The sequence below is a fragment of the Mobula birostris genome, chromosome 26 (assembly GCF_030028105.1).
Source record: "Mobula birostris isolate sMobBir1 chromosome 26, sMobBir1.hap1, whole genome shotgun sequence".
In the NCBI taxonomy this organism is placed as follows: domain Eukaryota; kingdom Metazoa; phylum Chordata; class Chondrichthyes; order Myliobatiformes; family Myliobatidae; genus Mobula; species Mobula birostris.
Genome location: NC_092395.1, coordinates 7,879,699 through 7,902,126, shown reverse-complemented (window position 1 = coordinate 7,902,126; position 22,428 = coordinate 7,879,699). Strand labels below are relative to the sequence as shown.

General features: G+C 44.3%; 1 protein-coding gene across 1 annotated transcript in view; it reads left to right on the top strand.

Annotated features, from left to right (window-relative positions):
• Positions 1-1,973: 1,973 nt before the first annotated feature.
• The window catches only part of LOC140188130 (PDZ domain-containing protein GIPC1-like), a 114,852-nt gene continuing 94,397 nt past the window's right edge, over positions 1,974-22,428 (top strand). Inside the window, exons 1-2 of the mRNA XM_072244106.1 lie at positions 1,974-2,045; positions 11,039-11,224. Coding sequence (XP_072100207.1) covers positions 1,998-2,045; positions 11,039-11,224 — 234 coding nt within the window. The 5' untranslated portion in view covers positions 1,974-1,997. The remainder of the gene's footprint in view (positions 2,046-11,038; positions 11,225-22,428) is intronic.

Here is a 22,428-nt window from a genome sequence, read left to right as displayed (position 1 = left end):
GTATTGCATTGAACTGCTGCTGCTAAGCTAACAAATTTCACGTCACATGCTGGTGATAATAAACCTGATTCTGACTCTGATTTTGAGATGTGAACTCAGGCCAGCCCATTAAGCAAGGTAACCACCCCTTCCTGGACTCCATCTACACTTGCTGCTGCATTGAGAAAGCAAGCAGCATAATCAAGAACGCCTCCCACTCCATTCATTCTCTCTTCTTCCCTCTCCTGTTGGTCAGAAGATACAAACGACTGAGGACTCACACCACCAGACTCAAGGGCAGCCTGTCTCTGACATGGATGGGTGATGAAAACATCTGGTCTCTGGGCCTCTGCTCCGCATTCCAAGGCCAGTGATGTGGATGGGTGACGTAGGACATCCACGGATGTTGTGCTGTCCCAGATCAACGGGTCCTGGGATCGGATGTCAGTGTGAGCTGGAGACATGAGGTCCGGTCAGTTGGCAAGCCTGGAGTTCATGCCTGGAGCTTGGGGTCCTGTCATCAGCCAGTCGGGGGTTTGATACCAAAGATCAGAGCTCAAAAGTCAATCAGAAATGTGGAAGTTGAAGCCCGATGAAAGAAGCTTTGAGACTGGAAGTCCAGAGAGTGGAGGCCTGGAGGCCTGCTCTGGATTTGGAGGAGCTGCCTGAATGTGTGGATGAGTGGAAGAAAAGGGAAGGGGCTTGTTTTGTTGTTCTCTTGTTGTGTTCTGAGTTGCTTTGCTGAGCATTGTGGCCATTCTATGTGCTGACACTTGTGGGATGTCCTTAGGTATGCTGATCGCTAATGCAAATGACACATTTCACGTGATAAATCAACCTGAATCTGGAATCTTTTTAATTTTCAGCAGAGAAATGATCAGTCCTAATAGGATCAATCTCTCGTCTGCCTGCATATGTGCTCGAATTATTCGGAAAGCCCCACTTTGCCCCTGTCATACTCCTAGGTTTTTGATGTAAGTGTGGCTCCATGGTAGCATATTGGAGCCATGGTAACGTGGTGGTTAGCGTGACACTATAACAGCTCAGGGACCTCACTTCTGGCTACCTTTGTAAGCAATTTTGTACATGCTTCCTGTGACTGTGTGGGTTTCCTCTGGGTGCAATACTTTCCTCCCACAGTCCAAAGATGTACCGATTGGAAGGTTAATTGTTCATTGTAAATTGCCCTATAACGAGTCTCAGGTTGTTGGTCAGTGTGGCTCGTAGGGCCAAAGGATCTGTTCCATGCTGTTTCTCTAAGTAAATAAATTAATTAAAAGCTTACATTTATAGAAGGGCTCAGTAAAAATGGCTGCAAGGCCTACAATACTTGTGCTGGTGATGTTTGTGTTCCGTTGTGTTCTGCCCAGCAACGTGAGCATGTTGTATGTATTAGCGTTGGAATGTGTAGTGACTCTAGCAGGCTGCCCCAGCACCCTCTGGGAGTGTTGGTTGTTAATGCAAATGACACATTTCAATCTACATATGACAAATAAATCTGAATTTGAATCTGTTATTAGACTTTTGAACAGATAGACTTACTGTGATAAAAGTTGAGGCCTTGTCAATTGCAGAGAGTCACACATAGGTGGCGCTCTGCAATTCACCAGCTTAAGGATCAAGAGTCAAGGGTCAAAGATCAACTTTATTCAGCAGATAAATAAATGACATTTATTATGAATTTGCTGTTGTGTGTGGATCAGAGTGCGACATGCAACAAAAAAATTCAACAATTATAAAAAATAGATTCAAGATTGTTTATTATCATTCTTCAGTACACGAATATAAAGAACAAAATTATTGCTACTCTGGATCCAATACAGCATAAAAAACACAATAAACATAAACAGCACAATAAAAAATCCCACAATAAATATAAATATAAAAGCAATCATATAAAACACAAAATGCTGGCAGCACTCAGCAAGTCAGGCAGCATAGGAATGAGTAAACAGTCAACGTTTTGAGCCAACACCCTTCTTCAGTTCTGGAAAGGAGCGGGAAGGCGGCAGACAAGGATGGAGGATAGCCGGAAGGTGGTGGATGAAGCCAGGTGGTTGGGAAAGGTAAAGGGCTGGAGAAGAAGGAATCCGATTGGAGAGGAGAGTGGACCATGGGAGAAAGGGAAGGAGGAGGGGACCCAGGAAGAAGTGGTAGGCAGGGGAGAAGAGATAAAAGGCCAGAGAATAGAAGAAAAAGAGAGGGAGAGGGAGGAAATTTCTAGAAGGAGAAATTGATATGCATGCCATCAGTTTGGAAGCTAGCCAAATAGAGAATATAAGGTTTTGTTCCTCCACCCTGAGGGTGACCTCATCCTGGCACAAGAGGAGCCTATGGACTGACGTCGGAACAGGAATGAAAATGTTTGGCCATCGGAAAGTGCCGTTTGACTGACTGAATGTCCATAAAGTGAAGCTACATGTTCTGTACGTAGTGCTGGTGGAGGGTGTGGAGGGGTGGGTGAGTGGGTGGAGGTGTTGATCAGCCTTACTGCTTGGGGGAAAGTAACCGTGGGTCTGGTGGTCCTGGCGTGGATGGTACATAGCTTCCTCCCTGGTGGGAGTGGGACAAACAGTCCTTGAGCAGGGTGGGTGGGATCCTTCATGATATTGCCGGCCTTTTTCCAGCAATTTTTATATATATAGCATATCCTTAATGGCTGGTTTCCTGGTACTGGGGACGCATTGGAAAGCCGTTCTGTCTGCAGCAGTGCCATTTCCAGACATCCCACCCTGCAAAAACTCATTTCAGGGAGGTAGCACCATCAATTTCCAGGAGACTTCCGGGAGAGGTGGGATGTCTGCAATAGAGTAGCTCCTTAGCAGCTAGCCAGCTAGTTTAAAAAACGTTAGCGATGCTAATGAACGAATGACACCTGTTAAACTTACCTCAACATGTCTTTTACAGTCTTAACCCACCATGGGCAATAGAAAAGTCACTGTTGCGAGCAACACTGTCATTATTTTGACCCCTATTAGGCAGGGGTACACTTTAGTGTAGTCTTGGGGTGATGTACGTTTTATATTTTTTTTGGAACACTCTGCCATGGCGTGCTCTCGTTCGCACGCTCTCTCTCTCGTGGTCGCTCTTGCTTGCTTTCTCTCTCGCTTGCTCTCTCTTGCTCGCGCGCTCTTGCTCTCTGTCACGCACGGGCTCTCTCGCGTGGTCGCTCTCGCTCTCTCTCTTGCTTTCTCTCGCTCACTCTCAAAAAAATTGATTTCCGTGATATTGTGTATAATTTGCGGGCAACAGGGAGCCACTATTAATATACGGGAGACTCCCGGAACTTCCGGGAGAGGTGGGATGTCTGCATTTCAGTACAGTATCACACAGTGATGCAGCATTTTCAGATGCTCTCAACAATGCATCTGTAGAAGGAAAGAAATTACATTGAAAAATACTTAGAGGTTAAAATATGGATGTGGAATAAAGGTGTATAAATATATAAATACTGGAACATAGAAGTTGTTTAAATCGTTAGCAAAACACAATCCATTGCCTAGAACTTGTCTTGTTGATAGTCAGTATCATAGTGTAGCTTCTCTTCTCCCCTTAATGAGATTACCTGGTAAGTTATGTATAAGGTTCTGTGCTCAGAGTTCTGAACGGGTCTCAAATTACCCGTGTATGCTTCCAATGTGTGGCAAAGTCATCTTTTATTCAGAAGCTAGTATCCCTGAGTCCCAGAGAAAGATGCTGCGTGGATCCAGGAGGAAGTGTAAAAAGTCGACAAACCCAGACGAGAACAGGTTGATGGAGGAAGGAGCTGCTGACGAGAACCAGGCACGTCCCCCGGCTCAAGGTACAGGGAAGACTGCAGATGAACCACCCGCTCCCCAGGCTCCTCGGATTCGCCCCCGGCTGATATTTCACACCCAGCTGGCCCACGGCAGCCCTACCGGCAGGATCGAAGGCTTCACTAATGTCAAGGAACTGTATGCCAAAATTGCCGAGGTCTTCGACATATCACCAACAGAGGTGGGTGCGGTGGGAGAGGGCAGCCATCTTTTGCCAAAACTTTGTGTTTCTTGTGAATTGGAAGTTGATCTGTTTTGGAAGTTGATCACGTGTACCTGTATAAGTAGTGAAACAGTTTTGTTTGCCTTTCATTCCAACACACCTCCCTGCCTTCCACCACCACTATTATATCATTCCCTAACAAGCCGCATCACTGCTTGGTAAGGAAACTGCACTGCGGCGGACAGGAAGGCTCTACCGTGGGTAATTAGAACTGCCCAACACATCACTGGCACCAGCCTACCCGCCAACAACGACATATATACTGAAAGGTGCTGGAAAAAGGCCAGTAACATCATGAAGGATGCTACACGCCCTGCTTGTGGACTGTTTGTCCCACTCCCATCATGGAGGAGGCTGTGTAGCATCCACGCAAGGGCCATCATACTCAGAAACAGGTACTTTTCCTCATCAGTAAGGCTGATGAGGCCCACTAACCCACCCCACCAACACTACTCTATCACTTCCAGTCAGAGTCACCTTATGTACAGACTTTCCTGTGCCTAGCATCACTTTGTGGACAAACGATCAATCTTTGTAGAGTATAAAAGCTATCTTATGCATTTATATTTTTTGTGTTTTTTTATTATTGTGTTCTTTATCTTATTGTGTTTTTTTGTGCTGAATTGGATCTGGAATGACAATTATTTCATTCTCCTTTATACTTGTTTACTGGAAATGACATTAAACAATCTTGAATCTGGGCAGATCAAGCAATCCATCACTACAATGAAGCAGGCGAAAGGAAACAGAATGTAGCGTGTGCTGCTTCAATCTAAAATCTCTATCAGAGGCAAAAATGTGGTTTCCTTTAACATAATCAACTCAAAAACAAAAATAACTGGTGAAAGAAATTTCTCCATGGACAATGATCTGTTTGTGAGCTTTTAGGTCTTAGAACTTAAGCCAAGCAATAGTGGTAGAAAATCTTTTTGTATACAAAATTAGATTTCAAAATCTTTTTGTAATTTTTGCCTTTGACAACAGCTTACCTCAGTGTTATGCTGGCAATATTTAATGTGTGTATCTGCATGCTATTCCTCATAGAATCACAGAATGAGACAGCATGGGCACAGGCCCTTCAGTCCATCAAATCTATTCAGACCATCAACTGCTCTTTTACACTGATCCTGTATTACTTTCATTGGAGAAGCCAACACTTTTTTCACACAAATTGACCAACGATTGTTAATGTGATAACAAAAAAATGTTTTACCAACTAGTTGGCTCTGAAATTTAGGGAGGGAGAGTGGGAAGTTCACAGAATTTAAACGTGAAAAAAGGTAAACAAAGTAATTTTTAAAAGTTAGGGTCTCATTCTTCTGAAATGTAAAAGACGTCTTTCACTCATTGTAAAGTGGGTGTTGTTCGATAACACCTTATATTCCGTCTAGGTAGCCTCCAACCTGATGGCATGAACATTGACTTCTCTAACTTCCATTAATGCCCCACCTCCCCTTCATACCCCATCTGTTATTTATCTATCTATCTATTAATTAATTAATTTATTTATTATTTTTCCCTCTTTTTCCCTCTCTTTTTTTCTCTGTCCCTCTCACTATACCCCTTGCCCATCCTCTGGGCTTCCCCACCTCCCCCTTTTCTTTCTCCCTGGGCCTCCTGTCCCATGATCCTCTCATATCCCCTTTGCCAATCACCTGCCCAGCTCTCGGCTCCATCCCTCCCCCTCCTGTCTTCTCCTATCATTTCAGATCTCCCCCTCCCCCTCCCACTTTCAAATCTCTTACTAGCTCTTCTTTCAGTTAGTCCTGACGAAGGGTCTCGGCCCGAAACGTCGACTGTACCTCTTCCTAGAGATGCTGCCTGGCCTGCTGTGTTCACCAGCATTTTTTGTGTGTGTTGCTTGAATCTCCAGCATCTGCAGATTTCCTTGAATTTGCATGAATATGCCTGGGCTGTTTCGATGAATTTGTGTTTCGGTGTTTTATATTCTGTGTTTTTTATTCATTTTTTGCTGTTTCCATAATTTGTTCTTTTTTTGTGCGTTGGGTGTTTGATGTTTTTCTTTGAATGAGTTCCATGGTTTTTGTTTCATGGCTGTCCGTGAGAAGATGAATCTCAGGGTTTATACTGCATACGTACTTTGATGATAAATGTACTTTGAATCACTGAATCTTGAATCTATAAAAGATAAATGTATCTTCAGGCTCCAAGACAACTCCTGTCTCTCTCTCCTCTGCATCCTCTCCAGCTCAAGCACAGCCACTCATACAAGTTTTTGTAATGTACCATAGAAAGCATCCTACCTAGATACATCACAGCTTGGTACGGCAACTGCTCTGTCAAAGACAGCGGGAGACTTTGGGGAGTTGTAAAAGTAGCCCAGGGCCGGCATGTAAACCAGCCTCCCCTGCATTGACACTGTCCACACTTCCTGCTGCCTCAGGAAAGCAGCCAATATAATCGGGGCCCTCCTACCAAGTCAAATCAAATCAAATTTAATTATCATTTAACCACACATGAACACAGCTGAAAGAGACAGCGTTCCTCGGGGACCAGGGTGTAAAACACACACAACACAATCAAAGTAGTGAGCCAAAAAAGGCCACTCTGGCTCTTTTCTCTTCTCCCCTCTCCCATCAAGCAGAAGATATAAAAGCTTAAGAACACGTACCACCAGGTTTCGAAACAGCTTCTATCCCATTGTCATTGGACTCATGAATGGACATCTGATGCACTAAAGATGAACTGCTAGTCTACCTCATCATGGCCCATGGACCTTGTCTACACGCACTGCACTTTCTCTATAGATTCAACACTATTGTTTAGCATTCTGTCTATTTATTTATTTGTGTATTTATTTATCGATACAGTGCGGAATTGGCCCTTCCAGCCCTTTAGGCCACACCATCCCAGCAGCCCCTGACAAACCCAATTAATCCTAACCTAATCACTGGCAATTTATGAGAGGTGATTGATAAGTCCGTGGTCTAAGGTAGAAGGAGTCAATTTTAGAAAACCTGGCACATTTATATTTCCTACATTTACACACTTAGTCCAGTGGTCGTGGAGCATACGGATCCCTTCTTTGTAGAAGTTGACGTCTTAGACCTCCAGAAAGTGGTTCACGGCAGGGATAATTGATAAGTTTGTGGCCAAAGGTGGAAGGAGATGAGTTATTAACTTTAAACTTTCTGCATTTTCACTGGAAGAGTTGAACTGCACGTGCATGTAATGAGAGCTGTATAACTCATCTCCTTCTACCTTTAGGCCAAATACTTAAAAATCACCCCTGCTGTAGACCACCTGGAGGTCCAAGATGCTCTCGTTACATACACGTGCAGTTCAACTCTTTGAGTGATAATGCAGAAAGTTTGAAGTTAATAACTCATCTCCCACCTTAGGCCACGAACATATCAATCACCCCTGCTGTGGACTACTTCTAAAAAGAAGGGATCCGTATGCTCCACGACCGCTGGACTAAGTGTGTACATGTAGGAGGGGACTATGTTGAAAAATAAATGTGCTAGGTTTTCTAAAATTGACTCCTTCTACCTTAGGCCACAAACTTATCAATTACCCCTCGTACAGTTACTAATTAAACTACCTGGTATGTCTTTAGACTGTTGGAGGAAACCAAAGCACATGGGGAAAACCCACGCTTTCCATGGGGAGGATGTTCAAACTCCTTATAGAATGATGCCGGAATTGAACTCCAAGCTCTGGAACGCCCCGGGCTGTAATAGCATCATGCTAACCGCTACACTACCGTGGCATTTTTGTTGTCATTACCTTGATCTAAACACATGTGGAGCAATCTGTCTCGATCAGGGGTTCCCAGGGTGGGGTCCATGCATCCCTCACTTGTGGCAGGGATCCATGGCATAAAAAAAGGTTGGGAACTCCTGGTCAAGTTGGCACATAAACAATTTTGTCTGTATGATACATATGCCAATGATAAACCAATAGTTTATTGGATAATCTTCGTATTTATTAAGTGTCTCAGTATGTATAACAATAATAAAACTATAGATTATTGATGTTTTGAGACAAAAGTAAAACTGCAGATGCTGGAAATATAGAGCAACACACAAAATTGTGGAGGACCTCAATGGGTCAGGCAGCACCTATGGTGGGGGTACCATGGTAACATAATGGCTAGTGCAATGCTATTACAGCTTGGGAGATTCCAGCGTTCGGAGTTCAATTCCAGCGTCGTTCTGTAAGGACTATCTGTACTTCCTCCCAGTGGGATGCATTGGCTTTATCTGGGTGCTCTGGTTTCTTCCCACAGTCCAAAGACATACTGGGTATGTTAATTGCTCATTGTAAATTGTCCCGTGATTAAGGTAGGATTAATTGGGCTTATTGGGGGGTTGCTGGGGTGGTGTGGCTTCAAGGGCTGGAAGGACTATTCCGCGCTGCACTGCTAAAGAAAGAAATAAATAAACAGTTGATGTTTTAAACACAAGATGTCTGCAGATGCTGGAAAATTTTCCTACAGTGAAGCAAACAGAACTGAATAAAATATTCCGAGTGTGTTCTAACCAGGGTTAGATGAAGGAATAAGCTCAAGAGATTCTGCAGATGCTGGAAATTCAGTGTCACACACACAAAATGCAGGAGAAACTCAGCAGGTCAGACAGCATCTACGGAGAGGAATGAACAGTCAATATTTCAGGTCAAGACCCTTCATCAGGAATTAGGTGAAGGCATTCCAACATCCCCAAGTTTGCAAACAACACTGTGTGCGTGAGCTGGACTTGTTATGCAACTCAACGAACACATGGTGGATGCAGCTTACTGTGAATAAATATGAAGTTTTCTACTTTAATGATGAAAACAGGAAAACAGGTTGTTACCTGAGCAATGATAGATTAGAAAGAGGAGGATGCAACAAGACCTGAGTGGTGTTGTACATCAGTCAATTAAAATAAATTTGCAAAAAGACTCAGAGTCATCTTTAAAAGGCGATTCCTCAAAAAGGTGGTGTCCGTCATCAAGGTCCCCATCACCCAGAGGATGCCCTCTTCTCACTAGTACATCAGGGAGGAGGTACAGGAGCCTGAAGACACCCACTCTACGTTTCAGGAACAGTTTGTTCCCCTCTGCCATCAGATTTCTGAATGGACAATAAACCCATGTTCATTACCGCACTATTTTGCTCTACTTATTTAATGTGAATTTTAATTTACTTCTTATTTGTAATTTATAGTTTTTTCTTCATTGCACTGTACTGCTGCCGCAAAACAACACACTTCATGGTCTGATTCTGATTCTGAGTAACACAACATGGGAATAGACCTCTTCAACCCAACTCGCCCATGTTGACCACGGTGCTCACCAAACTAGAGCAGTTTGCCTGTATTTTGTCCATATCATCCTGAACTCCTCCTATTAGAGACGTGGAGCAATACAGCACAAGCAGCAGCCCTTCATCCCAACCAGTCCATGCCTAACGTGTCGTCCACCCAGCTAGTCCCATTTTCCTGTATTCAGACGTCATCTATCTAAGCCCTTCTTCTCTGATGATTTTCACCTCGTCACGATGGAGAGGCTAGCAGATGAATGTGATCCCAAAAGTGAGGCTGTCTGGAGTTTAACCATCTGGCACTTAGAACTTGGTAGGGTCATTCATGGCAGTAAGTTCAAGTGGGAGGTTCCAGACAGAGAGCGATCCAACCAAGACCTCAGCAATGGAGCGGGAAGAAGATAATGACACGTCGTAATGGCAGTGAGGGTGGAGGAAGGCTCCCCCGTCACCTTACATTCTCTGTCTCTGGACCCTGGCTTCAACATGGCAAGGGCTGTGTAGGGGCTGCCTGTGTGTCAGCCTCCCCATATTAAACAAAGTCACTCACAGGCAATTTCCATTGAAGGAATCTACCCTGACATCTCAGTTACGTGCATCCTGATTGGCTTCTACAGCCACCTGAGGACCTGCCAATAAACAACTCCTTAAGACAGGGGTCCCAACCTTTTTTATGCCAGAGGCCTTTACCATTAACCGAGGGGTCCATGGAGCCCAAGATGGGAATCCCTGCCTTAGGAGAACATCACACTCAACTCGAGTGATTGCACAACTAAGCCCTGTCCCTCCTTGTACCTATCTAAGCATATGGAGACCAACTTCTTTACCATCTGTGACCATGGCAACATTTTTGTGTCATCTGTAAACTTGCTAAACAGTCCACTTACATTCTCATCCATCTATGATAAGCAGCACAGGTCCATCCACCAATCCCTGTGGCTCACTACTTCTTACTGATGGATCATCTGCTGTATCCGGGTCTCCTCAACATCGATGGGACCGCTTTTTTTCGAGCAGCTCTACTCCATTTGCAACAAGCAGGATTTCCTAACTACTTTAATTCCACTGCCAATTCCCATTCCGACATATCAATCCATGGCCACCTCTACTGCCACAATGAGCCACCCTCAGGTTGAGGGAGCAACACCTCATATTCCGTTTGGGTGTCCTCCAACCTGGTGGCATGGACATTGATTTCTCTAATTTCCAGTAGATATTCCACCTCCCCTTTCTCTCTCTTTCCATTCTCCATTCTAGCCCCCCTTGCCTCTTCTCTTCTCCTCATCAGTCTATTACCTCCCCCGATGCTCCTCCTCCTTTCTTTTCTCCCATGCTTCCCTCTCTTCTCTTATCAGATTCATTCTTCTTCTTCCCTTTACCTTTTCTATCAATCACCTCCCAGCTTCCCGCCATCCCCCTCTCCCCTACATATCCACCTTCCCCCTCACCTATCACCTGCCATCCTGTACTCCTTCCCCACCCAACCACCTTCATAATCTGGCTTCTTCCCCCTTCCTTCCCAGTCTGGAAGAAGGCTCTCGGCCTGAAACATTGACTGCTTATTCATTTCCATAGCTGCTGCCTGACCGGCTGATTTCCTCCAGCATTTTGCGTGAGAGTGGTAAATGTTGAAAAGGTAGTGAAGATTGGTGGTCAGTGTTAATTTTGTAGAGATTTCAGCTCAAACAGAAGACTATTTCTTTCCAATCTGCTATAGATATCCATGGCTATATTTCACATTTTCTATTTCCTTTTTTTTTGGACCAGCAGATTCTTTTCTGCACATTAAACACCCACAAGGTAGACATGCAGAGGTTACTGGGAGGCCAGATTGGGCTGGAGGACTTCATCTTCGCCCATGTGAAAGGGCAAATGAAAGAAGTGGAGGTGACCAAGTCGGAGGACGCTCTGGGTCTGACCATCACTGACAACGGAACGGGTTACGCCTTCATTAAGGTACAGACTGTGCAGATACGGACACTGCTTCAAAACAGAGTCATAGAGTCCTATAGTCAGAGGTCCAATGAGTCCATGCCAATCATCAATCACCCATCTATTCTAATCCTGTACTAATCCAATTCTATTTTCCCATCTTTCCCATCAACTGGCCCCAGATTCTGCACTCAAGGGGCAACTTACAATGGCCAATTCACCTCCTGCTCCGCATAAGACCATAAGATCATAAGACACAAGAGCCGAATTTGGCCCATTGAGTCTGCTCTGCCATTCCATCATGGCTGATTTATTATCTCTCTCAACCCCATTCTCCAGCTTTCTTCCCATAACCTTTGACATTCTGACTAATCAAGAACCTGTCAGTCTTTATAACTTTGCTATAAATCTATGCTATATTAATAACACAGGTTCACTTAATTGATAACAGGACACTTTGTGATTTAGGGTATGGTTTTTTATTAACTGTGGTATTATTTCAACTTTTTCTTAAAGTTATTATCTAAATATTTAGAGTAGGGGGTTCTTAACCTGTCCACAAACCCCTCGGGGGTCTGTGGATAGATTCCAGGGGGTCCATGAACTTGTACAGGAAAAATTTACATCGTTATTTTCACTAACTTTTAACTGAAAGTTAGTATTTCCTTCAATTATGTATGTAGGCAACAAACCACTGTAGTGTAAGCTGTACCTGTGACTTTGTCACCAATAGAAATCGCAGAGATTTCCATTACAGTTGTTACAAATATCTCAAAGGATCGTTTACAGCATGCTCATCACTACTTTGATATTACGGTAATTATGATACCCGTAGGTAGATCGAACATGATCACAGTCTTCCTGTGTGTGTGACGTAACTGGCCAACTATCGGGCAGTCCTGCGATTGAATATCCAACATTACATGTGTGATGCTTTGTCAAAGACCACCCCACTGTTTTATGTTCTTATTCAACCCGAGCAACAACAGTCTTCACACTGATATGTCTTTAAAAAATAAAATTTAATTTTAACTTGTCATAATTTAAGTGTAAAGTCTTGTTACTTAACAGCACATATATTACTATATCACAATTTTTAAAACATCTTGATAGCTATATTTCAATAGAATTGGTTTATTTTGTAATCCTGTGCATTTTATTTTATAGATTTAAATACTTTATTCTGATAAGGGGTCCAGAGTCTTCACCGGACTGCCAAAGGGTTCCATTATATAAAAAAGGTTAAGGGAATTAGATATGGCCCTTGTGGCTAAAGGGATTGGGGATATGGAGGGAAAGCTGGTACAGGGTTCTGAATTGGATGATCAGCCATGATCATACTGAATGGCGGTGCAGGCTTGTAGGGCCGAATGGCCTACTCCTGCACCTATTTTCTATGTTTCTATGTTTCTATGTAACCCCTGATCTAGAGGAACATTTTATAATTTAAGTTAACCACATGCCTGGAACATCTGGAGTTTCCAGTTTAAGCGTTGCCATCCTGATGTAGTTGTTGCTTGAACTAGGCTTTCAAGTATAAGAACATAAGATATAGGAGCAGAATTAGGCCATTTGGCCCATCGAGTCTGCTCTGCCATTCCAACATGGCTGATTTATTATATCGCTCAACTCCTGCCTTCACCCCATAACCCCTGAGACCCTGACTAATCAAGAACCTGTTAATCTCTGCTTTTAATATACCCAATGGCCTGGCCTCCATGGCTGTCTGTGGCAATGAATTCAATAGGTTCACCTCCTTCTCAGTAAAGAAATTCCTCCTCATCTCTGATCTAAAGAAACGTCCTTCTATTCTGAGGCTGAGCTCTCTGGCCCTAGATCTTCCCATTGCTGGAGATATCTTCTCCACATCCATGCCATTCAGGCCTTTTTCAATATTTAGTATGTTTAAATGAGATTTCCACCCCCCCCCCCAATTTTTCTAAATTTCTGTGGGTTGGAGGAATCCAGTGCATCTGGAGAAAACAGCGAGAACCAGAGGACAGAATTCAACCTCGGTTACTCGACTTGTGAGGTGGCAGCTTGACCAACTGGGCTGCTGTGCAGTCCTGGATATACTTACATAAGCAGAAATCCTTGTAGAGATTGAGGGGACCAGATAACAAAGAACTGATTCATGGACTGTTTGTCCCACTCCCATCGGAGAGGAGGCTACGTAGCATCCATGCCAGAATCACCAGACTCAAAAACCTTTACTTTCCCCAAGTAGTCAGGCTGATCAACACCTCCACACACTAATCCACTCCTCCACACTCCCCTCCACCACTACTTTATCATTTCCTGTCAGTCACCTTATGTACAGACACTCCTGTGCCGAGCATCACCTTATGGACGTACAGTACAATCAATCTATGTATATAAGCTATTTTTTTTCCACAGTTTTTTTCCATAGATGCTGCTTGAGTTCCTCCAGCATTTTGTTGTTATGTATTTATATTTATTGTCTTTTTATTACTGTGTTCGTTATCTTATCGTGTTTTTTTTGTGCTGCATCACATCCAAAGTAACAATTATTTCGTTCTCATTTACACTTGTGTACAGGAAATGCCATTAAGCGATCTTGAATCTTGAAACAGCAATACTTTAGAAGCATTCAGAAGGATACATGGACAGGCAGGGAATGGTGGGTTATGGGCAATGTCCAGGCAGATAGGAATGAATTGGATTGGCATTATGGGAAGCACAGACAGGATGGGCCTGTTCCTGTGCTGTATTGTTCTATGGTATAACATAGGAAAGAGGATTTTTTTTTTGCAGGTGTAAAAGTCTTTCCCATTCTTGAATAAAACTCTAAACCCATGATAGCCGTGGTAGTGTAACAGTTAGCACGATGCTATCACGGCTCAGGTTATTGGAGTTTGGAGTTCAATTCCAGTGTCATCTGTCAGGAGTCTGTACGTCCTCCCCATAGAATGTGTGGGTTTCCTCCAGGTGCTCTGATTTCCTCCCACAGTCCAAGGATGTACCGATTAGTAGGCCAATTGCTCGTTATAAATTGTCCTGTGATTAGGATAGTATTAAATCAGAGTTTGCTGATCAGCGTGGCTCAAAAGGCCAAAGATAATAAATAGGTAAACCCAAATGGAAAGAAACTTAAGATGACTAAACTTGGCCTTGGGTAACTATGAGGGATGGGGTACCTTCTCCTTAATGGTAGCCATGAGAAGAGGGCATGTCCAGACTGACGGGTACCTGGTAATGTGGGACATTAGGCCTCTGTACCTCCAATCTGACATACCAAAGAAAAAACCTTTGATGATGGTTGCCGTCTTCCTGGGGTAGTGAGTGGCTCCTGTAGATGCTCTCGGTAGTGGAGAGGGTTGTGCCTGTGATAGACTGGGCAGCGTCGATGACTCTTTACAACATCTGCAGGCCATTGAGAGTGAGGGTTTAAACTACCAAGGTACAGAAGGCAATGATCCACGAGATGACTAATAGGGTTAGTGTAGGCGGGTGAATTCAAAACCAAGTTTATAGTCATAAGCACAGGTGCACAGATGTTATTTAGCAGCGTGTCATAAACACAAGAGATTCTGCAGATGCTGGAAATCCAGAGTAACACACACAGAATGCTAGAGGAACTCAGCAGCTCGATGGAGAGGAATAAGCAGTCAGCATTTTGGTTAAAAGCCCTCCACATGAAATGTCACCTGTTTATTCCCCTCCGTAGACGCTGCCTGACCTGCTGAGTTCCTCCAGCATTTTGTGTGCGTTACTCTTTAGCAGCTTCACAGGCACATAGTGTCAGATACACAGCCTCTGCAAGAGAAAATATAAATTATATGAACTTTATATAAGAAAGAACAAATGAAATTTGAACAAAGTAAAATCCAAGTGGTCATAGTGTTACCATACTGGCATTAACACTACACAGAGTAAGGTGTCAGTGTAGTGATCAGGGTCGTGCTGGTTGGTTCAAGAACCGAATGGTTGAAGGGAAGGAGCTGTTCTTGAACCTTTGGTGTGGAACCTCAGGGTTCTGTGCCATCTGCCTGGGTCCCTGTGGGAAGATTCGATGGCCAGGAGGGCAGAGGTCTTTAATGATAAATATTGGCTTCTTGTATTAGTTCCTCGTGCAGACACTTTCAATAGTGAGGAGGAACTAACTGACGATCGAGATGGCTGTTGGTGAACTGACCCAATGTGTGTGTGGTTGTGGAGGAGATTAAGAGGGAGTGGGAGGAGGAGAGGAGGAGTTTAGAAGGATGACGGGGGGATCTCATTGAAATTGATCATGTACAGTATTGAATGGCCTAGACAGAGTGGACAGGAAGAGAATGTTTCCCATTGTGGGAGACTCCAGGACCAGAGGGCCCAGCCTCATAATGCAAGGATGTCCCTTTAGAACAGAGATGAGGGGAGATTTCTTTAGCCAGACGGGGTGAATCTGTGGAATTCATTGCCATGGATGGCTGTGGAGGCCAAGTCATTGGGTATATTTAAAGCAGAGGTTGATAGGCTCTTGATTTGTAAGGGTGTTGAAGGTTACAGGGAGAAGGCAGGAGAATGAGGTTGAGAAGGAAAATAAATCAGCCATGATGAAATGGAGGAGCAATTCGATGGGCCAAATGTCCTAATTCTGCTGCTATGTCTGATGATCTTATGGCCTTAGACTCAATCTGGTGCTGCCAGTCATTAGGTAATACATTGGGATGATTCAACTTCAAAGTAAATTTTATTATCAAAGTACATACTGTATATGTTACCATATACAACCCTGAGGTTCATTTTCCTGCGGGCATATTCAGCAAATCTATAGAATAATAACTGTAACAGGATCAATGAAAGATCATCCAGAGTGCAGAAGACAACAAAATTAACAGCAATAAATAATGAGAACATGAAATAATGAGTCCTTAAAGTGAGATCATTGGTTGCTGGAACATTTCAATGATGGGGCAAGTGGGTGTAGTTGTCCCCTTTTATTCAACAGCCTGATGGGTGACGGGTGGTGACTGTTCTTGAACCTGGTGGTGTTGGCAGCAGCAAGAAAAGAGCATGGTCTGGGTGGTGGGGATCTCGGATGATGGATGCTGCTTTCCAACGACAGTGTTTCATGTAGATGTGCTTAGTGATTGGGAGGGCTTTGCCTGTGATGTACTGGGCCAAATCCACTACCTTTTGTAGTATTTTCCATTCAAAGGCATTGGTGTTTCCATACCAAGCCATGATACAACCAGTCTCCGCTGCACATAGTTATTATTCGCGCTATGTCACGGTAAAGGTACACCACGAGATGGAGACTAGCTAAAGTTAAACAAAACTTCAGACCACCCACTTCTGTGCTGGAAGGGAGAACCAGAAATGTACTTTACAGTGACAGCTCTTAGATTAGATTAGATAATGAGGACACGCAGTCCTCTTTTATTGTCATTTAGTAATGCATGCATTAAGAAATGATACAACTTGTTCCTCCAGAATGATATCACAGAAACACAAGACAAACCAAGACTAAAAAAAACTGACAAAAACCACATAATTATAACATATAGTTACAACAGTGCAAAGCAATACTGTAATTTGATGAAGAACAGACCATGGGCACGGTAAAAAAAGTCTCAAAGTCTCTCGAAAGTCCCATCATCTCACACAGACGGCTGAAGGGAGAAACTCCCCCTGCCATGAGCTTTCAGCGCCGCAAACTTGCCGATGCAGCACCCTGGAAGCACCCGACTGCAGTCCGACTCTGAGTCGTCCAAAAACTTGGAGCCTCCGATCAGCCCTCCAACACCGAGCACCATCTCTGCTGAGCACTTTGACCCTGGCCCCGGCAACAGGCAATAGGCAAAGCCGGGGATTTTGGGGCCTTCCCCTCCGGCGATTCTCGATCGCACAGTAGCAGCGGCAGCGAAGCAGGCATTTCAGAAGTTTCTCCAGATGTTCCTCCGTGCTTCTCACGTCCGTCTCCATCAAATCAGGATTGTGCACGGCCCCTATTTAACAAATACGATATCAATTTGGAGCGGCCGCGCGAGCTGCGTCACGCCGCCATCTTCTCCTCTCTTGGAGGAACCATTTCACAGTTTCCTGTAATCTGTAATATTCTTATCACAGATACCAAGGTACAGTGGAGAAGCTTTGTTTTGTGTGCTGTCCACACAACCCATTTCATTACATCAGTACACTGAGGTAGTACAAGGGGAAACAATTACAGAATGCTTCTGGTAAGATGGCGACACCTTGGATGCAGTGGCTTCTATGGGGTCAACCAATGATGACGTTACCTTTTTAAACTGTATTTTCTACGATTACAAGACCCCGCTGGATATTAAGAACTGAAAGAACTGCAAGCCTACCCCATCAGTGAGTTGTTCATTGGCAAGGGAACCGAAGGAGCTGGACGCTGTGGACCGTGATGCTGTGTGTGACAGGGAGGTGTCAGTGCTCGGTCGAGGTGTGCGGTCAAACAGCAAGTGATTGATTTAATCACCTTTCTTGTGAGTACAAGGCCTTGTTGGACGTTGGTGGTGTGGAATGCTGCAAGTCCATTTCATTAGTTCATTGGTGAACAGTGGGGGCAGATGACAAGGGAGCTGCGTGGCGTCAGTCACAGCAAGGACTAGGCCTCAAACCACAGTGTCGCCTGTTTGCAGTCACCCAGGGGGAGGCATCAGAGTTGGGCACTCCACCAGAAGGCTGGAGACAGTGTGGCATGGGGTCCATGCTGGAATAGTGTTGTCCTCCAGTGTTCACTCAGCAGAAGACAAGCTGTACAGTGTTCAACTACAGACCGCTGCAAGATACATGGACTCGGGGACTTGGACTATTTTTTTGTGTCCCTGTATTTTACTACTATGTTATATGTGCTTGCCATCTTAAATGTGCTATTTGTGCCTTGTGTCGTGTATGACTGTTTGACCTGTGTTTTGCACCTCGGCCCCGGAGTAATGCTGTGTCGTTTGGCTGTGTTCATGAGTACAGTTGAATGACAATTAAATTTGAACTACTACTTGAAATCCAGCCAACTCCATCATGGGCACTAACCTCCCCAGTATCGAGGACATCTCCAAAAGGCAGTGCTTCAGAAAGGTGGCATCCATCGTTAAGGACCCCCACCACACAGGGTAGGGCATAGATTGGAGATTAAAATATACATTTTATATATATATAGTAACTGTATGTTCTTCTGCTATTATAATTATACAGTATGTGGTATATGTGCTGTGTATGATTGTTGGTATTGTGTTTTGTATCTTGGTCCTGGGGTAATGCTGTTTCATTTGGTTGTATTCATGGGTATTCTTGTATGGATGAATGACAATTAAACTTGAACAAAATGTTATAGTTGTGATGAAAGTACAGTGTAGGCAGACAAATGCAAGGTCACATCAAGGATGACTATGAGGTAAAAGGTCCATTTTACATAGATAGATAGATAGATAGATAGATATACTTTATTAATCCCGAGGGAAATTTGGTTTCGTTACAGCTGCACCAACCAAGAATAGAGCATAAATATAGCAATACGAAAACCACAAACAATCAAACAACAAAATGCAAACTATGCCAGATGGAAAATAAGTCCAGGACCAGTCTATTGGCTCAGGGTGTCTGACCCTCCATGGGAGGAGCTGCACGTTCGATGGCCACAGGCAGGAACGACCTGCCGTGCTGCCCAGTGTTGTATCACGGTGGAATGTGGCCGAAGTCCAACAGTAAGAAGTTCAATATCCAGTCTGAAAACACGTTCCTCGATCGTAATATGCCCCGGATTGCACCATCTGTTGTTAACCAGATCAGTAAGCACCCAACTCCTTTACGCTTACCGCTCTCAGTGCACTTCCGGTCAGCTGGAACGGTATTACCCACCGAACTCCTCTTCTCCATCAGTCTCTGTTGTTTCGACCCGGTCCTCTTTCCTCGACCATGCCAGCTTTGCCACAGCGGGATAGAGGCTGTCCTTGAGCCTGGTGCCACGTGCTTTCAGGCTTTTGCCCGATGAGAGAGGGGCAAAGGGAGAATGTTTGGAATGAGTGGGAACTTTGATTATACTGAGACAGCGAGCGGACGCTGATTTTCGTGATGCGCCCAGCAGTGCCCACAACTCTCTGAAGTTTCTTGTGGTCACAGGCAGAGCAGTTGCCGTCCCAAGTCTCGATGTGCCCGGTGCATTGGTAACAATTGATGAGGCACAGTGGGAACATGTCAAATTTCCTTCGCCTCCTGATGAACTTGTGGGACTTGTACACTTTCTTGGCTGTAGCGTGTGTGTGTGGTTGGACTACGACAGGCCATTGGCGAAGTTTACTCCTAGGGACTTGGTGCTCTCACTATCTCTGGCAGCCTATTTGGCAGATACATTATGGAAATTTAAGAGTTTCTTAGATAAAAGGAAAATAGAGGGCCATGTAGGAGGGAAGCGTTAGATTGATCTTAGAGTAGGTTGTTTGTCCTCTCCTACAATAAAACGGCTTACAATATCATGAAGGATCCCACCCACCCTGCTCAAGGACTGTTTGTCCCACTCCCAGGAAGGAAGCTATGTAGCATCCACGCCAGGACTGCCAGACTCAAAAATAGTTACCTTTTTCCCCAAGCGGTAAGGCTGATCAACACCTCCACCCACTGACCCACCCCTCCACACCCCCCACCACCACTACTTTATCATTTCCTGTTAGAGTCACCTTATGTACAGACTCTCCTGGCTTCACTTTATGGCCATACAATCAATCAATGTATCTTAGCTATCTTATATATTTATACGCTTTAAACTATTGTGTTATTTATCTTGGTTCCAAGGTTGTCAAGCCGAGGAGTGGTACTGGGGACAAGCTCCCACTACCTAAAAGTGCTCCTCACAGCACGCGCCTCAAATAGCCTCTGACAACCACGTCCAACTCCTGGCCTTCCCGTGTGGCTTAGCCTCTAAGCCCGGCGGAACTGTTTCTACTGACAGGAGAAGGGGCAAAGGCGGGGCCTGGCGCCTTAAAACCAATGCTTTGCGTAGATAGAGCTCGTCAGCCTGGGAAGGCAGTCCATCTAAGAGAGGGAAAAACCTCTGCTGCCTTGCGGCCATACCCACTCATGGGAAAGGCTTCGGGAGTAAACCCTGAGGACAAATCTGGAGCTGGAGTCCCTAAGGCAGTCCGACATTGCCTTCAACCTCGTTCTGGCAACTCCTGTGATGATACTGGTGCCAAGCTGTATCGACCCTTGCCCTTCCCTTGGACAACGTCGGTGTCATGGAGAGGGGAGACTTGCTGCATGGGCAACTGCCGGTCTTCCATACAACCTTGCCCAGGCCTGCGCCCTGGAGTTCCAGGCGCAGATTCATGGTCTTGCGAGACTAACGGATGCAACCACCACCACCACCATTTATCTTATTGTGTTTTCTTTGTGCTGCACCAGATCCAAAGTAACAATTATTTTGTTCTCCTTTACACTTGTGCGCAGGAAATGATAATTGAACAATCTTGAATCTTGAACAACCTTGAAAAAGTTATCACAAGATTGTGGGCCAAAGGGCCTATACTGTGATGTACTGTCTTACGTTCTATGCTCTTTCTCTACCTCAGCCATATTGGTGCGAGTTAATGATATTATCCACCAGACCTGGTGATTGAAGTTAGCTGAGACTAAATATATTTGCATTAATTACATTTACAATCAATTGTTAGATGTCAGCATTTCTGCGACGTCCTCCTTACAGCAGGGAAAGGATGTAATGCTGAGGCTTCATAAGGCATTGGTCAGACTCTACTTGGAATATTCTGAGCAGTTTTGGGCCCCTGTCTAAAAAAAGGATGTGCTGGCTTTGGAGGGGGTCAGAAGAGGTTTATGAGTTTATAAGATTGATCCCAGTAATTAAAGTGTTAACGTATGAGGAGTGTTTCATGGCTCTGGGCCTGCACTCGCTGGAGTTTAGAAGAATGATGGGGGATCTCATTGGAAGACTGGAAAATTAGAAATATCACATCACTCTTTAAGAAGGACGGGAGGAAAGAGGAAGGAAATTATGGGCCAGTTAGCCTGACTTCAGTAGTTGGCAAGATGTTAGATCTCATTGAAATCTACCAAATATTGAAAGGCCTTGATAGAGTGGATGTTGAAAGGATGTTTCCGATGGGGGTGGTGTGTTCAGGGTGAGAGGACATAGACTGAGAATACAAGGACGTTTCTTTAGAACAGAGATGATGAGGAATTTTTCAAGCCAGAATTTGTAGAATTCACTGTTACAAACAGCTGTGAAGGCCAAGTTATTGGATATATTTAAAGCAGAGGTTGATTAAAGGCATCCGTTAGTCTTGCAAGACCATGGATCTGCACCTGGAAAGTCTTCACTCTCCAGGGCGCAGGCCTGGGCAAGGTTGTATGGAAGAACAGCAGTTGCCCATGCTGCAAATCTCACTTCTCCATGACACCAATGTTGTCCAAGGGAAGGGCATTAGGACCCATACAGCTTGGCACCAGTGTCGTCGCAGAGCAATGTGTGATTAAGTGCCTTGCTCAAGGACACCACACGCTGTCTCGGCTGGGGCTCGAAACTCACAACCTTCAGGTCACTAGTCCAATGCCTTAACCACTTGGCCACGTGCCCACACGTGGTTGATAGATTCTTGATTATTAAGGGCATCGAAGGTTACAAGGAGAAGGCAGGAGAAAGGAGTTGAGAGAGATGGTAAGTCAACCATGATGGAAAGGCGGAGCAGGCACGATGGGCTGAAAGGCCTAATTCTGCTCCCATGTCCTATGGCTTCATTTCCGAGCCCATTTCGCAATGTGCAAAGAGCTTGAGATCTATAAACAAGGGCTCAAACTTTCCTGTTTCCTGTATTCTTAACAGCAGAACCAACAAATGGATTTTGCTTGGAATAAGCTCTGAGTAGAAGCATTTTGGTAGTACTGAGTCTGTCAGCAATTTTAACCCCTAAAATGCATTGTTGCAATACTAAGGATAAGGAGCAGCAGTTAAAACATGATTTTTTAAAATATGATTTTCAGAAGATAGGGGCAGATGTGTCATGCTTACCAGTTAGTAACTTTTAGCACGATCGGCCTCTGAATAAACATTGGTTAATTGGAGAAAAAATTGTTAATAACTCCTCCTTAAATGCTTCAGTGAACAGTGTGTGCTAGATTAGTGAAGAAACACATCTGTTAATCACTGCCCATTAAATAGGAAAATAAAATTTTGTGTCTATTTTAATTTGTTATGTTATGGATTTTAGCCCACATATACTCAGTTGGCACTTTATTAGTTATACCTGTAC